The sequence below is a fragment of the Alligator mississippiensis genome, chromosome 8 (genome assembly GCF_030867095.1).
Source record: "Alligator mississippiensis isolate rAllMis1 chromosome 8, rAllMis1, whole genome shotgun sequence".
Classification (NCBI taxonomy): domain Eukaryota; kingdom Metazoa; phylum Chordata; order Crocodylia; family Alligatoridae; genus Alligator; species Alligator mississippiensis.
In genome coordinates, this window is record NC_081831.1 from 4,033,480 (window position 1) to 4,051,693 (window position 18,214).

The window sequence follows — 18,214 nt, forward strand, 5'->3', positions numbered from 1 at the left end:
CCTGGAAAGGTTTGTAGACTCAAGTCTTAGCAACGTCATCCAACATCTCTCAAATCAAAGCTACCTACTGGGACCTTGTTCAAACACCAGATCCTTCTCACAAAGCAGGACAAGGACCAGTGTGAAAGAGATGCCCGGTGGTGGCTGGTTTCCTGCCTGTGCTCGCTGGCAACGTGCATGGGAACCGCGGCACGCACATCAAAAGGCAGGGTTTGGTCCTTACCATCCATGGGTAGCTTAGGCTACAACTTGATTTCCAAACAACCAGGTTCTTTGACATCCACTGGATCTCTCACTGGCCCAACTCTTAAAAAGTGCAAATAATCTATGCACATTTCCTATATAAGGGCTTGAAACAACCAAGTCAAGCAAAGACTCAGACAAACAAACTCCTTTAATTCATCACAAATCACATATTTTATTGTTCAGGTGGAGAATTACAGGTATTTAAAAAGAAAAAAAAAGGAGGGATTTTTTTTCCCTTGCAATCGCCAGTGGCACTTCTGGTTAATAACACTGTGACAGCGACAGGACTGACCCATTCCCCTGAACCGAGAAGACAGCGCATCCATTCTTGCAGTTATTACAACCAACCTGGAACTCTTCCTCACTCAATACCATTATTTTGGATGGAAAAATAAATCATTTAGAAGCCTCCAAGATAGTTAAAGGGAAACTGCAATATGTTTAAAAAAGGCTTATCCCCACATCTAATCACAGAGCAGAACAGGTTACTAAAGCAAATTACAAATCGGTATAATTTAATACAAAGCCAACAGAAGACAATTGCCACCTCCAAAGTCAGAGGAGAACAGAGAAAGACTCAGGTTACATTCAGGGGGTCAGAGACAGAGGCTTCCCTAAGAATATTTTAGGTAAGGCCAGACAGAGCTGTCCCTTGGGTAGGGTGAATCAGGACGACCACGCCGGCCCCCACGTTTTGGGGGGTCCTGAGGAGCCGGGTGGAGCGGCCGCGGGCCCTCCAATCCAGCTGCTCATCAACCCCATCCCCCACCATCACCACCATGCGCTGCTGGCTTCGTGCCCACCGCTTGGCCCTGGGCGCCAAATTTCACTGCTACGGCACTGGCGTGCCATGCCTTTGTGGCAATCCCATAGCCCCTACACAGGCTGATTTGCCCCAGGCCCCGCACCCTCCTAGGGTCGGCTCTGCAGCCAAAAATGAATAAATAATAAATACTGAGAGAGAAGATTCCATCCAAAGGTATCTGGAGACTTTCACAGTTAAAGCAAACTATATTAATTAAAAAAAAAAAACCCCAACAATTTGATTTGCAGCGGTCTTGAAAGTCTCCTCGTTACCCATGTGTTACTCAGCTGCCTCACCCGCGTCCTCTTTGACACCAACACGCTGCTGGGAAAGTCATTTGCAATTGATGTTTGATTTATTTTTCCTCTAAAAATGCTGAAAGGTTTCCCTGATTTCAGCAGAGAGCAGGTTTTGTGTAGGTAGCACAGACATTGAGAAAATTCCTTCATGTTGATGCCCCAAACTGATCTTTTCCAAGCTTTTTTAAAACTTAAGTTTTTAAGATTTCTAATATACCTAGATTTTTTTTGCTTGAAAGGGGGCTGTTTTGGCGACAATACATTTTGAAGCCACCTCTTTCACAAAATTAAAATGATTTGGCGGGAGAGAATCAAAACAAGTAGCAAAATTTCGAAGACTTCCCAGTTCAGTCATGAAAATTTCACCCAGCCCTGATTGGCAGCTGTCAGCAAAAACATCAGACACACAATTCACAGTTACAGAGGTAATGAAAGGGTGACATCACCTTGAAATTTATGTGACATGTAGAATATACCTAAAATACTTAAAGCCCAATTCTATTATTGTTGATATGCAATGCACTCTGGACCATGGTTTTTGCAATGCAACAGAGGCCAATCTACTAAGGAGACTACAAAGTGGTCTAAGTTACTGGATTCTGGCGCAAGGCTTAGCCCTATGTTCGACTTAACGGAGAGTTGTACAGATAACACCAGTGTAGACAAAATCAGAACTGGATCCTGATTCCATAGCAATGACACTGATTGCAGTTTCTCCTTAAATGAAACCTGAAAGCAGGAACCCTCCTCCCCTCCCACAACTGCCCCTTTCCAGCTTTAAGTTGGCACTTAATATACCTCTCCGCACTCCAACAGTGCAAATCAGGGACCTCTGGCACTGCCCGTCTTTTCACAGTATTCTTCCGCAAAAAACATGACTGGGCTTAGAAGGACTGGAAATTTTCAGGTAATGTTCCTGGAAATTCATGCAGGGGTGAATGTTCTTTTATTAGAAAGAGTACGGTGCCTCTTTAACTTGAGGAAGAAGCGTCACATCCCTGTCCTTCGGTATATACAGTACTTCAGACTCCTTCCGCCTTGAGAGCAGAATTTGTAATTGAAAACCTCGACCGGCTAGGTCAGTCTAAAACACATCATTGGCACAAAAGCAAAACCAGACTCTACGGCTGACAGCCTCCGCTCTTTTGAACTCAATGGATTGATGTTGGTGTACGTTAGCGGTGGATCTGGGCACTAGGCTTTCAAAGAAACGGGCAGCTTTTCAAGTAGCTCAAACCCACCTTCTCCCTCCCTCTAAAATGCACCTGCCTGCATAATCAAGCTGAATCTGTACCAGCCTCTCCTTGGTTAGTACTCTGTGGGACACCAGGGACAAACCAAGTGAGAGTGAAACACTGCACTCCTAAGAATAGTGAAAGCCTCCTCTTCCTTTCTCTACCATCCTCATGCAACTTTCTCATGCAATCACTCTCTGCAACCGACCCATGTGTTTGTCAGGAGAAGCAAACCACGGATCATCTCCTAAGATGCCCTGTAGCACCACCGTGCACCCCACAAGAAGCAGTGACCCGTGCAGAATACTGGGTGCGTCTACACATGACGATTTAAGGTGCTTTATCCTGATTTAAGGCACATTAAGGGCACGCATCTACACATGCGGGCCCATAATGTGCCTCAAAAATGGCTATTTTAGGCTATTCATGCCTAAATTTGATACCTGCTTTTGTAGGTATCAAAATTTAGGCATGAATAACCAAAGCGCTTTAATGCATATGTAGACACATTAAGGTGCATCAATGCTGTGTATGGATTGACTTGGGACTAACTTTAGTCCCATGTCAGTCCACGCACACAGCGTTAATGCACTTTACCGCATGCACATGTAGATGCAAGCCTAAATTGCCTTAATGCACATTAAGCTAATGCGCATTAAATTTAGGCACACCCAAATGCATGTGTAGACACACTCATTGGGAACAGACCATATAGAAAGGTTGGACTGGAGACACGACCAAGATGAAGATCCTAGGGAAGTGAAGCAGGGGCAGAAGGTTGGACTCCTCCTGGACTCTTTATCAAGACATCGTCACGTCCTGAGGCTGCAGGGCACAAGCTGGTCCAAGCCTGCTTATCTCCAAACCGGATTGTGGCAACTTGTTCTACTACCATTCTCCATATCGCATGTCTTTTGGCACCAACTCACCTGGAAATTTCTGCTTGGAGCCTGACTCACGCTCTTCTCCTGCCCGATGTGTCCCTGGACAATGCCTCAGTGTGTACCTGCACTGTTATACCACAGTTTCAACTATTGGCAGGGAGTGCTGCTGGACAAGTGGATGTGGAAAGACTGAGTGTCTGTTTGTCATCTACTGTAAGGGTCTGCACAGGTGTAAAAAGTCATTAAACCAGAGTAATCTGGTAGAGAATTACCCCTAAAAGAATAAGGAAGAGCTCCACTGATATAAGTTACACCTGTGTAGGTGACATCTGTCCACCATTTTCTCAGCCACTTGCTAAAAGCAATGAGTTTATTATTACCTGCTTACCCAACACCTAATGAGAGGCACCGTAACAGCCACCTCCAGAATGCAGCTACCCTGAGATCACTGCACGCTTGTCCCTTCCTGATCACAGATTAATTTAGATCTGCATGCAAAACTGATGCCGGTTATACTGGGTTATCCATGCCCAAAGGGCCCTTTCCACTACTCTGTCAAAGTGAACACCTCATTTGCTTTTTAAAAGATACTTTAGAAGGGGAGATGTGAATAGGATAAAATCTGAATAGGCCAGAATCCTCCTATAGCCCAAACCAAATAAAGGCATTCCTGCCAAGATCAAAACCACTCGGTTAACTCTTTTTTGCTTTCACTTATTAAAACAGCGCACAGCTCAGTTCTTCCTGGATTTGGCTAGGCTGGAGGAATGGAAGTAATATATCAAACACCATGAAATAAACTATAGGAAAGTTTTTTCCGGTCTAGCTGAAACCACAAAGTATTGGAAGCCTCCAAAAAGCATCTGATCTTGTGAGATTTCCATCCCTATTTCCAGAGCATTTAAGTAGCTTCTGAGCTTATCCTCATGAAACCTCCCAACCTCTGGAAATGTGCCCCATGGCTCAGAGGAAACTGCAAGTCTCTCTAGGAAGTAAACACAATCCATGCTGGCATCTATCTGGCAGATTCAGATTTCGGTGACACTGGAGTAAATCCAGATCCACTCCGTTTCCGGGAAGGATTTCACCGAGGCTCACTCTGGTACCAATGGCAGAGGGTGTGTTATTGGGGAACTCGTCATTTCCTGTTTGCTGAGACGCCCTGAGCTGAGATGTGCCTACTTCACTGTGAATTATTAATATACACGAGTTAGAGAAATAAATCAATCAGTGAATGTAATAACGGAGCTAAAAACGTTTGGTAATATGCCCCACACCATGAAAAGAGGGCTGCTGCTGAGATCCCAAGGAATCAAAACAGACCTTAAAGGCTGGCTGAAACTGAGATGAGGACATTTGTAGCTAATAGTTTCCCAGCAGTTGAGAGATAAAAGCATTAAAATAGCTCATTTAAAAATATTACTGGGCCAATTTCATTCCTGGGGAAATGCAATAGGTTTCAATGTAGTTACCTAAGGGATGACGTTTTCCTAATTGACTGCATTAATGGTGGGTGTAGCTGACTTATAGTCTAAGATAATGCTAGACGGTGTCACCTTTTGTCTCTTGGCTTAGTGACACTCCCATTTGCTCTAGTGGTTTTGCATTGCTGCAATTCTCACCCCAGAAACATACTGAGAAACACAACTACGGGGCAGGTGGTACACACACATGCAGTAGGTGATAACAGTATGTTAGCCAGCAAAGTGGGTTTTATTTGGAAGTGGGAGATTCAGCGGCTCGCTGTCTGTGCCGTGCCTGTGCTATCTATGGCTCTCCCAGAGAAAACAGTGCAATAAGAATTGCTATTCAATTTAAAAAGTTCATCACTGATGGGGCCAAATTATTCAGCTGGAGGAGAGGCACAAGATCCAGGGAAGGAAATAACCCTTAACGGCTGAAGCAGCCTAGCTCAAGATGGACTTTTCTGCTGGATCAGGAGTGGAAAGGAAATGGAAAGATCGGCATCACAGCGGGTCCCTTGGTCTTGCCTCTGCCTGCTGCCACAAATTATGCCTGCACTTCCTCCAACTTTCCCTTTGCAGAGTGGAATTGCACCAGGTCCCTTGAAAAGGGTTATTAATCTTGCTCCTCAATGGATTAAACCCTCCCCGTAGCCCACTGGACTGTATTTGACATGTTACAGAAATGGGAGCATGATCTATCGGGGTTGTCAGGAAACAATCTGAGGCACAACCCCTTGCTAACCATCCTGTGCTATTGCACGCCTTGAGATGGGTAGAGAAGACGGCCGCAGCCGATCTCTCACCCTCAGCAGTGGCAGCTTGAGACTCTGGGGAGATTTCTTGCTTTGCTCCAACTATAAATACAGAGTTAGTGGGGGCAGAAGTGCTGGGAAACGGTTGCTTGTGCTAACCTAGTAGTTCTTTACTCAGGACGTGCCCCATCCAGTAGTGCGGTGCACTCAGCTGTTGCACGAGACTCCTGCTGTCCCACGGCGGGCCCAACAGTCCCAGCGCCCCCGTCGCTGTGCGCACGATGCAAAACACTGACGCCAATACAAAGATTTGGGGAATTAAATGAACCCCACCGGGGTGAAGCAGACACTTTTAGGGGGAAAATGGGCATTCCTGTGTGGGTTTGCTGGGGCAGGCAGAAGTAGCTCTGCCTGCTGAACGCAGCCCAGCAGAAGCTTTCTTCCCATCGAGACACGGGGAGAAGAAAATCTGACTGCGTGGATCCCCCACAGAGCGCTGGCCGGCCACATGTCACATTTCATGCTATGCATCTGCTTCTTGTGAGACAGGATCACATCTCCTAATTAATATTTTAGCTCAGCCTTTAATAGAGCAATCTGGATTTTATAGCTCAGTGAGAGGCCAGCAGCAGAGACAAAGCTCTGCAATGCACCCTTTGCTGCTGGCTAATAGCTTTCAAGGAAACAGCCCACTGGGGCGGGGAAAAACAGGCTGTAAAACATGGGGACATCTGGGCTGTTAACTATTTTTCCATAGATTTCCGATCTCAACCCTCCGGTACATACACGCAGAACGAGGAGACGTGGTTCCTTAGACATAAACAGCTACAGGACAACAATCAAGATTAATGGGGTGGAACCTGCCACTTCGTAGATAATCCAGGGGGATTTCCATTCATCACTTTTCATTGTGGGGGAATAGTCATTAATAGGTAATGGGACAGATTCCCAGCTGGAGTAAATGGGGGTAGATTCAGCAGAATCAACAGGTGCCCGTTTAAACAAGCTGAGAATTGAGCTCTAACAATCCTGTGTTTAGGGATAGGATAGGATAGGATAGGATAGGATAGGATAGGATAGGATAGGATAGCTGCACTATTCCTCTGTGCACCCATCAAAGCAAACCGACGAGCATCTCCACGTCTCCATCCACCCACAGTGGGAATCCCGCGTGCAGCTGGGCGGTTCGGTACCTAAGAGACCACCATGCAGATGAAGAAATTCAGCAAAAACCAACAAATACCTTTAGAGGCTGCAGGTTTTTGAAGACAGCCTGAAAGACTAGGTTTGGCAAAACAGTAACAAAGGGAGGACACTGCTTCTGCACTTTCAAGTGTAGATTACTGAGATGGGGAACACCATAAGGAGAAATGGGATGGGGAAAAAAAAGAAAAAGGAGCAATATGGGGTTACAGGGATTGCCACAGGGAGGCAAGAGCATCATTTCGTTTCCTGTGGAGACCTCGGACATGGAGACCTTTACAACTGTCCTGGACCCAGCCTGTGGCACTGCGTTGAAGGGATCAATGCCGCATTGGAAAGGACTTTAGAGGCCCTTCTTATCAAGCAATTGCTATAGCACCTTAAAGACAGCCTATTAAGCTGAAACAAAAAAGGACACACGTTGGCCAAGGATGGGGGTGAGCACGTGCTGGCAATTGCCTTTGTGGCATGCTCTCTCTGCATATTAAGGCCATGCTGTCTCCGCCAGCCGCACTGAAGTCACATCACAGATCGCTCCTGTTCTGACGAGAAATGAGGCTTTTGCATGGAGGAGGAGCTGAGATTAGTCCATACACACCTGCACGAAGAACGATGGGGCATACAGGAGGACTCCTGAAAGTGGCATTTCTGGAACGAATGCTCTGCCTCTTTGCACTGTATAGACACGCCGCCTTCCAAAACTGCTATCCCGCCTCCACAAACTGAGCCCTGGGGCTGCACAAGATAAAAATCCCCCTTCCTGCCCCTGACTCCTTCCGTAACCGGCAAACACGGCAAGAGAAATGCCGCACGCCATGCAGGAGGTGCAGTACACGGACGCGCGTTACAGTCCTGTAGGCCGCCTGGAAAATCTCCTGTGCAAATGGCTGATTCATCCTCAGCAGCAGCAAAAACAACCAAAAACCCCCCACAACCCCCTGGCATTTAAATAGCAGCAACAAATGTACCCAGCCCCTCTGAGCATGTGTAATGGAGTGAGGAGTCCCGTGCAATACCTGCAAAAAGCCATGGCATGGAGTATTTGTGGCAACCTATGGACTGCGCTTCGAGTCGCAGTCATTGGCACATGGTGGGTTCAGACTCTTCATTGGGGTGTCCAAGTCTTCCTCTCCACAAGCGGATGTAGGAACACAACCTTCAGAGAGCTGGGCCCTACAGCTGCACGTGCTTTTTCCATGCTACACCACCAACCATCTCACTAGGAGAGATGCTCCTGCAGGCACTTCATAGCCTAGAGTGAATGTTTGATGCAGTATTTGCTATTCCCCCCCTCTTCTGCTTCTCACTGTGAGCAGCTCTGGACCGCCATGCTCTTTCATACACTCCCCGGTAAAAATGACCTGGACAACCCACCTCAGGAAACTGTTCTGACCCCTTTGCAAATGAAAAATAAAATCCAGACCCAGGGAAACTTCGCACCATGACCCTCCGCTGCGTGAAATGATGGAGCGTCGATAGTCATGACTCTGTAATACCTGATGCACTGCGTGTACAGCACGTGGTAGCTGGGCATCATGCAATGCTAACCACCCCTGAGGCTGGGATGGTCGCGATCGCTGTGCTCGTCTCCTACTCAGTCCAGCAAGGACATAATATTTAGCACCGGAGGAAGGCTGCTCGCCTTCAAAGCATGTGACAACTGGCCCTCAGCCCACAACCTGCTAGTGCTAAGGCAGGTGGTGCTATCAGTGTTGCAGACGAGGAAGCTGACAGTGCGGTAATAAGAAATCAGAAATCTATCCTGCTCCTTATGTCATATGCACATTATGACATATGGCAATTCCTGGCTCCCAGTCCTGTGCTCAGACCACTAAGCCAGGCTTCCCATGAAGATAGCTTCCAGCTCTCCATAAACTTTATAAGTGCTGTGGCTGTATCTGCCCAACACGGGGGCTGAGATACAGAACAAGGCTCTACTCATCTCTCCACTGCCCTGTGCCTTACACAACCATTTATACGACAGGCGTGCATTGCTACCCGGTCAGAAATATGCTCACTGACACTAGCCATAAGACTTTGCATTTGCTCTGCTTTAGTATCAATGATGATTCAAGGCACACGGCAGTGGAGAGTCAAGAGGGAAGCGGGAATGTTTTGTCTTCGAAATTCCTCCTCCTCCCTTTCTCTGTGATAATGTCCTTAAACCAAACGGACGTGGATGAGCCAGGCACGGCAAGAGGAACAAGAATAAAAGCAAGCCTTCGACCTGTAGCGCCGAGCTGCGCAGGAGTTGGTTTACAGAGTTAGTAACTGCAGACAACACTGACATTAGTTTTCTATTGGAAACCGCTGGGGATATTCGTATCTGCTATTAATACTGAACTCTGATGGTATCACATAAATTCAAGCCGGCAGTTACCATGGCACTGGAATAAAGGTGCTCTGAGGTCAAGGGGACGCAGTATCCAAACGAGCCTTCAATTCCAGGAGGAAAGAGGCAAAACCAATCTTCAACGCAAGCATCAGATCCATATGTAGGAAAACCAACGGCTAGTTTTATATGTCATGTTTTTCAAAGCAAGAATTGAGGCTGGAACCAGCTCTATAAACTGGCTGGCTGGACTTTAGCTGCAGCTGAAGACAATCAATCAAAGCAGCTCTGAGCCTCCGAGAACGGGGGGGAGAGGGAGAGAGAGAAGGCGCACGCACATACACGGCGCATACACACGGCTGGGGGCACATTACAAGCCAGGCTAGACTTTTAAAATTACACGGAGAAATGAGAGCGACCCTGTCCATCTGCAATAGAGCAGCTGGCACCTTCCTTACGGCACCTCGTGAGCGGGAGATCCCACTTCCAAGGGGCCAGTTATGATGGGCAGGGAAGCAACACATTTCTTCATGCAAAGTCTGTGCAACACGCTGCATCCTTCAGGGATAGTCACCGAAACCCCGACTCTCATCTCAAACTAGGGTAGCGCTCCCGAGAGCGACAACCCCAATAAATGAGCCTGAGGACCTCTTATGAGCAGTATATTGGTGCCTCTTACTCGTGCTGACCCTTTGCTGAGTGGAAGAAATTGTCTTCCCCATCACAGCGTGTACAGTGAGACCTCTTCACAATCGGAGCCTCTGGGCTAGCCCGTGGCTGATGCCAGCTTGGCTACTATATACGGCCCATAGTGACCAGAGGAAAATTGACTTCTACCGTGCTTTACACCCCATCCAACTCCCACTGACTGCACAAAGGCTGAGCTGGGTGTAAATCTCGAATGAATGTGGCCCTGAGAGTCCAAGTGTAGAGATCAACACCATGCTGGTAAGAGCCCAATGGAAATAAGTAACAGGAGATGTGCAAATGTTGAGCTGCTTGCACCTTGCGAATGCAACCGGGAACGTCTCCGCTCGCTGACCGTGGCACAGTGGGACCCGGGTCTACATGAGATCCCAACAAGCCCACCTGGGGCTCCCAGAAAGAAGGTGCAGTGCTGAGATGGCAGGTTTGGAAGGGAAGAGTGCACACACTCACACTCATTCCCACACACGCACACTCGCACACTCTTCCGAGCCACGAGGGTGAGAGGAAAGAGATCAAGGGAAGCAAAGCCCAGGAGGCCTGACAGCGATGAAATCTCTGAGTCTGGAAAGCTGAGCAGCCCGGGTTCTGCTCAAACTTGTGTGAATCCAGAGTCACTCCTGATTCAGCTGAATCAGTAAGAGCAGAGTCAGAAGCGGATTGCCCACCCTACAGTTCCTGTATTAACAGGACAGCAGCGTCGTCGAGCCGTCTTTTCCCCGACAGACCAACATCCTCCGGGCTCTTACCCTCCGCTAGCAACTTTTCTTTGAGGATCCCACCACACAGCAACGAACTCCTGGTGTCCGTAGGACGGTAGCTTCCTGGGGATGTTTCCCATGCTGAAAGCCCACACTCAGGACACCTGCAGCATGTGCTGCAGCCCAGCTCTGGACGGCGATCAAACCGCACTGCAAGGGAGCTCACGAGCATTTCAATTGCCGGCGGGTAAGTGCAGAGGATTTCTGCCTGTGTAGCGCAAGGGTCTTGGGGGACTTCCCCCTGCACCCAGGACGTCATCCTCCATCCCTGCTGTTCCTCCTTGTGGCTCCCCAGCTCTGCACACAGCCCTCCTGCAAGGCTCTCCTCCCGTTGGGGAGGACCGAGGAACTCCTGACTCCGGCCAAAAAAACCTCTCTGAGCTTTAAAAGGAGGAAAAGGCTCCCTGCCAAACACTCCTGGGCTCGCAGCCGGGCGAGGGATCAGCTAATGCCTGCTTCAGATTTCCGCGCAACATCTTCAGTCTCGATCACCGATGCCTCCAGCGTGGGAAACGTGGCGGCGCTACCGCGGGACGCATGGCAGGCTGCGGCGGTCTGCTGGAAATGCATCGCAAATACCGTGCACCCGGACCGCACGTGCTCCTTGCACAGCACGGAGGGCAACGTCCCTCCCGGAAAAGACCTGGCTTGACCCACAACACGTCTGGTGCTCCCTTTCCAAGCTGTCTTCCAAGGCAGCTCCAGCCGAAATCCCTGTTAAACTCTTGTAACGATGCGCATTCAATAATTTCCGCGACATTTATGCTTTTTTTTTGTTGCTTTTCTTTTCTCTTTGCAACCCTTTCCCCAGCTAAGCCCTATAAATATTGCTCGCTGTAGCCTCGCTTATCATTATGGTCATCACCACACGTTCATCCTCATATAAAACAGAAATCTATTCAATCAAGCACTTAACATAAATATTAAAATAACGGGAGGGACAAAATATAACTCTACACACAACTTCATGACTACCATAGCACCTATTACCATGACAAAAGCAAATTCTGGTTGGAGAGGAACGAGGAAAGGGGGGAGGGGGGAGTTAGGAGGGGGATTTTGACAGTCATTAAATATTTAAATCACCCTTGAAAAATTTTTTTTGTTGTCAGGTTACCAACCTTTTAAAATTTCAATTCACTAACCAGTTCACTCTATGTCACTATGGATACCAAAGAACCCTTTAAAAACTTGGGAGAGGCGGGTTTTTGCTGTTAAAAAGAAAACCGGCGACTTTCTCTTGGTGCTGTCATGACAGAGGCCCGCCGCGCGCCCCCTCCCCAGACCCACCGGTCCGAGGAAGGGCAGAAGCGTGTGCTGCTCCGCTTCTCAGTCTCCCAGGATGAGTTTGACGAAAGAGGCGACGTCTGTCTCTTTGGATTCGTGCAGGGTGAAGAAAGGATGTTGCTACAAAGAAAAGGGGGAAAAAACAGAAAACACTTTAAAACGCGACCCTTTGATCCCAAACAACGCAGCCCCAGGACAGCTTTGCCAAATTCTGCGCCGGGAACCCTGTCCTGATAAAACGCTCCCTTTTTCCCAACGGTTTGGGCAAGGAGGGGAGAGAGGTTTTTGTGCCGGGAGCTGGCACAGCTCTTCGGTTCAGGATCTAGAGCAGGGGCGGGCAATTATTTCGGGCTGGGTTTTGGCAAGCCATCGAGGGCTGCGTGGGGCAGATAACTATTAATTTTCTACATTTTTAGGGGCCCCCCGGGCCGGATAGGATGGCCTGGCGGGCTGCGTCCGACCCGCAGGCTGCATTTTGCCGAGCCCTGATTGAAAAGAGGCACCTGGGGTCTCTCTAGGTCCGCTCTTCAGCGGCTGGAGGCCTCGTGGCATGGCTAAGCCGTGCTGGGGTGGGCAGGGAGATCTACCTACAGCTGCCTGTGCACAATGTGAGTTTCTTTCTCTCCAAGTTTCATGGCTTTTGGGTTCGGGGGGTACATGTCATCCTTCCCCCCCAAGATGAGAACAGTATGTGGTACTTCGCTCTCGTTCTGACTACGAGGATGCATGAACACCAGGGCGATGACAATAGATAGGACCATACACACAAAGGAAAACAGCCGTGCTCCAGGGAAATAGCAGGTGCACGGACTTAAAATCATATTTCGGCCATAGGGAAAAACAGGGAAGGCAGGACAAATGTTGGGCCTGTCCACTCTGACTCTGTCTCTCTTAAAGCTGGCTTTGCATGTCATGTAGATCACTCCTGACCCATGCAAGAACGACCCACCTTTTATTTTTAGCTTGCTAAAGCATCCCAGCTGACCTAGCCTGGCCTTTTTGGCTGGAGAGACGGGCACGTTCACTGGGGCAGGCTTTCTCAGACGACGAACCCGCTGTACTCAATGCAATGGTGTGCACAAGTAAAGCTGAACAAGCCTGGAGCGTATGCAGGGGGAAACCACGCGGGGAGCTTGCAGGCAGGCAGCAGATTTGATTTTTTTTTCCCACCGAGCTTCCAGCCATATTTATTTATTTGGTCTTTGCCCTCTGCGTCTTATTTCTTCTCAGCCCCTGCTAAAGCTCACAGCAGGAGATGGCTACTTCATCCCTAACCGCTCTGCAGAAAGGAAAGCCATACTGGCTGGAAAATGATAAACAGCTATATGTTAAACTACTTAATAGTAACCAACATGTTAAGACATCCTGCCAGAGGCCTTGCCTAGATTTCAGTAAGTGGAAAAATGTGTGTGAGAAGGAAGGAAAAAAAAAACCCAAAGAGCTGCTCCCCTTTGACTAGAAATGAGGTCTAGCATTTGCACCGAAGGCTGCAGCTTGGGGGGTGAAATTGGAGCTTCCTCTGGAGGTCACCGAGATGCTGCTATTTGGATGGGGCTAGAAGGGTTTATCTAATAATCAGCTATTACTGCTATCATTCATCTGTGCTGAAGGCACAAGTCCCAGGTGAGGATCAGAGCCCCGGTGCATTAAAGCCTGTCGGACGTCTACGCTGCAGCGGTGTGAAGATGCCAGAGGTGCGCCCTCCTACTGCCACACACCGACCCCGGGAATGAGATGGTGATGCCACTCTCGGGGCTCAAAATCTGCCTCTTATGTGCTCGGGGTGTGAATGCAAAGGCTGGCAGTTTGGTTCTTGACTTTTTCCAAAGGCTTCCCAGTGCTCATTTCTACAGATCAGATTTGCAAATGTATTGCAGAGCTCCTGTCGCCCGGCATTTCCGCTCCCATCAGGCTCCTTGCTGCTTTTGAAGGTGCTGCTTATCTGACTCTTTGTGGACCTGAAACCCTTTGAAAATCCAGCCCTCTGAGCTTGATCTGGAGGAGAGCTCAGTCATCCAAGAGCCAGAAGGAGGCCAGGTGTCTCTACGCCTTTATTCACTTTGCACCACGTATTTCCGAATGTTTTCCTGGCTATTTGGCGCTGTTGTTCTAGGAGAACCCCCTGCTCTCAAGGTGTGTTTGCTGGCTTGACGGATACGCTGCCCATTGCATCGGATACACCTAAAGATCACACTGCCTGGTGCTTTGTAACCTCGCTCCAGTTACTAATGCAAAGGACACAGGATAAAATCACACTACTCTTTACTAGTAGAAGTGTCCCAAGTTTTTTCCCTGAGGTCACTCTACACCCAATGCAAACCACTTGCACTGGCGCAGGGCCGTACCTCCCGTATCCGTTCTTCTTTTCCATCTGTGTGAAGGCCTGGCTGCAAGCAAGTGCATCGTCTCTCCAAGCCTTCATTCAGTAGCTAGAATAGGCTAGGGCCCCAAAACACGGGTGCAGCCATCCCGCCATCGCATGGGATGCGTTGCACGGGATGCATCTGACAAAGTGCAAGCCACAGGGGGACGAGGTCCTTTGTCTCACCCTCCGCTTCACCTGGGGGAGTGGGGCCTAAACTGAAGTTAAGCAGAGCCCATCTAGATCAGTTTTCCTGATGCTCAAATCAGTGCGCGCACAGTCAGATTTTCCATGAGAAACCTCAATTCCACAGGAAAGCAAGGAGCAGTCTCAGTCTAAAAAGGCAAGTCCATTCCAGTACCGCAACTTAATACCATGAGAGAAAAAAAAACAACAAAAAAACCCCATAACCACAGAACCTCACAACACTAATGTCAGCCATCAAATACCACAGTGTTGAGATACACTGGAAAGGTGATCCAAAATCCTAATTCAATAGAAACGAGTGCCGCTGCCAGGGGGTATTACACCGCAGCAGACAGCTCTGCTCCGGTGAACCTTTGTGATAAAAGGCCATTTGGCAAAAGCCTGAGATTTGCTTAAAATACATGCGTGTATTTATCCAATACTAAAAAGAAAATGATCTTGGGCCTCCCTTTGTCTCAAAAAGCAGCGTTTGAGCAACGTGCAGTCTATATATAACCCAACGGCATTACAGTGCCTAACAAAAATGCCACCAGACTTGCTCACAACCTGCAATTAGGTTATGAAAGGTGCCTAGCCTCTCCATGCAGAGAGCACCAAAGGGGGTTACACAACTTGGGGCTCCTACCCAGCAGGTAACGCAACGTCCCATATCAGACTGCATCAGCACATACGTTAAAAGTGGGGAGAAAGGCATGTGCATCATTTTTCACTGCTTACCTCCGATGGGAGGAAGAGATGAAGGAACACCGCTTGCCAGCACCTTGCTGTCTGGGGCCCAAAAATGACATGGCACTGAGAGCGCGGATGTGCATATATAGCCAGAAAAAACACGAAGGACTGAGCTCCTCATGGTGTCTACGTGCCTAATTACCACTGATAACCAGTGACAGTGAGTTACCCAAATCCCTTAAAGAGTCTGGGTTAATATGGAAGTAAAACAGGACATGCAAGAAAGTGCGATGTTAACTCTTGGAGTAGACTCAACTCATTTTTTGTTGGGCTTTGACACTCTGGTTCTGATCCAGACTCAGACTAGAGATTTATGGGGAATCTCACAGCCAACCCCGTCCTTACCGACTCTATGTCCGGAGCAGTGGCTGAGTTCAGCTCCACGTCCGAACTGCTGACACTTGATCATCAGGGAAGCGCACCGGACCTCTGCGGCCCTTGGAGAAAGGCACACCGGCAGCTGGGTTGCTGCGCGCTGACCTCCCGCTGTGACCCGCTGCCAGCGTTTTCCTCCCTTTGCTTGATGCTCTGTCCCAGCCAAGCTCAAAACCAACATTTTGCACACAGCAGAAGAAATTCGCTCGCTGGATGACCGCTTGGGTCATCCCCGCTGCTAATAGCCAAAACGGCTTCAGTTCCAAAATCTCCTCTCCAAGGCACTGCGGCGACGGACCTCGGCAGCGCACGTTGCGCTCTCTGCCCGCGAGCCACCGTGCAATTGCACAAAGGGAGTTTTGCTCCGGTGGACTTGCACTCACCACACTCATTGCTACCACCTAGCAGCTCCCTCCCTAAACTCTGGTACGTTTAATGCTTCAAAGGCAAAACGCTGACCTTAGCTATGCATGTGCGCTTCTCCATTGGGAACTGAGCACCTGAGAGCAGAATCTGGAACTCAGGCCACGGTTTTCAAGAACAACTAATAATTTATGGTGCCTTAGTTTCCAGGTGCCCAGCTCAAGATACCTGAAAGGAGCCCAATTCTCCTACATTTTTAATGAAGATGAGGTGTTTCAGAAGCTGGGCACCTGCAATGATTAGTCCCTTGGATAAACTGAAGCTTTGGCATCTAATAACCATCCCTTTAAATTCCAGCTATAATGCCCCTTAGTCCAGCCACACTCACCATAAGCTCGGGGTACGTTGGCCGCTCTTTGGAATTCTTCTTCAAGCTGTAAAGAAAAAAAGGAAACGAGTTATAGTCACAGAAATGCTCAATCCAAAAGGACAGAATTTAAATCTAAATTTAAATTTAGACCCAAGAATTTAAATCCCTGGGGAATGAGCGGAGCAAAGACTCCATGTCTTAGACCCACAGGGAGCTTGCGGGGAGCAGAGTATGCAGGGAAAGCCGCGGGCGCTCTCCGCTGAGGGACCTGCTTTTGTTTCACGCGGACTCTAGTCTTTACAGGGTTCTCAAGACACCACACCTGATCCTGAATAACCTTTCCCATGGCACATCCGTGGGATAAACGCCTTCCTGTGATTCATGCGCTCTCATTAGGAACTAAACGATGACTGGATTTCCAGCCCATTGCAAAGTCTTTCCACTGACTTCCATGGCCTTTGAGTCAGGGCACCTCTGTCCCTTCCTCATCCATGTGCTTATTTTGCAAGGCCCCATGTATACTAAATCCCACTAGAGAACGACCCTCTACAAACTCAGCCTGGCTTTAGCTTGTACAAAGTCCCACCACCATTACAGGAGGCAGCTGGAAGCCAGAGCCAGCCAGGGGTGCCAATCTCACCCTTTGGAAACCTGCTCCATTGCACTATCCCATTTTTAAGCTTTTGCTAAAAGCACCTCTCTTGCCACGAGCCCCTCTGACTTATCCCCTGTTACTGCACTTAGCTGCTCACACTGCAGATCCATCCCCCACCCGTGGCCTCAGCAACTCAGGCTCATTCTCTACATGGCCAGGCCTAGGAGTCCCCAAAACTTGTCTCCCCAGCAGGTTCGGTTCATGACCAGGTGACAGCCCAGGGGCTTGCCGAGCCCGTTCTGGGCTTGAGTCGGGATTCCTCGTCCCCGCAGCCGGTATCAGCTCACTGTAAGTGGATGGCAAGTTATAGCACATTGTGCAGTATGGCAGCAAACCCCTGTAGCTAGGTAAGCACTGGCTTTCATATGCATGAGCCGTATTGCTCAGAAGAGACACGGGGCACCAGCTGCAAAAACACAAGGGCTCCTTTCTAGCTGGCAGTCTGAGGTTCATCTCCTGAAGCCCCAGCATTGGGCTCCCTTTAAGTGGGCCAGCTATCATTAACATAGCAGCATTTGTTTCATTCTCCCATTAAGCCTTGCAAAACCCCTGCGTGGGACATAAGCACTGGGCACAGACTTGCTCAGGTGAAACTCATTCAGTGGCAAAGGTAGAAAAGGAGTCCTGGTTCCTCCAGGTAGATCCCTAGACATACTAGCTAGTATGTGGCACGTCTCTCCCAGCCGTACCAATGCCCTGCACGTAGGCTGTAGGTGGGAGGGCAAAATTGGGGTTTAATGCAACAGGTAGCTCCTTCAGTGCAGAGACGTACAACCAAAGGGCTTGCAAGCACACATACGGCTGCACGTTCACCGCTGCGCCGGCAGTCACGTGGAACATCCTTTTTTCTCCTCCGTTACAACAGATGGCTCGGGAGGGTAGGAGCAGGCAGGTTATTTTGGTTTCCCTCCAGCAGAAAATAGCCTTTAAAGACAGGACGTAATCTCTACTCATTTCCCACCGGTGTATTTATGGGAAGACACTTGGAGCGACTTTAAAAGATCTTCACACGTACACACGTTAGTGACGGGGGGGTGGGGAAAGTGTCACACCGAGCAAAACAAAAGTGAGAACCTCGGCTCTGATAAGCGGGTCGTCTGCTGGGATTTGCCAGGCCCTGAGGAAGTGGAGGATGCACGCGGAGCAGATATTTCCTGTCTCTCGCTGCGCGTGGTTCA

At 48.9% G+C, this 18,214-nt stretch overlaps 1 protein-coding gene across 3 annotated transcripts in view; it reads right to left on the reverse strand.

Annotated features, from left to right (window-relative positions):
- Positions 1-393: 393 nt before the first annotated feature.
- The window catches only part of MAP2K6 (mitogen-activated protein kinase kinase 6), a 73,853-nt gene continuing 56,032 nt past the window's right edge, over positions 394-18,214 (reverse strand). For all 3 annotated transcript variants that reach the window (XM_014601811.3, XM_019494340.2, XM_059732016.1), the window contains exons 11-12: positions 16,400-16,445; positions 394-12,095 (exon numbers count right to left, since the gene is read on the reverse strand). In XM_014601811.3, the coding sequence (XP_014457297.1) occupies positions 12,018-12,095; positions 16,400-16,445 (124 nt within the window). In that variant the 3' untranslated portion in view covers positions 394-12,017. The remainder of the gene's footprint in view (positions 12,096-16,399; positions 16,446-18,214) is intronic.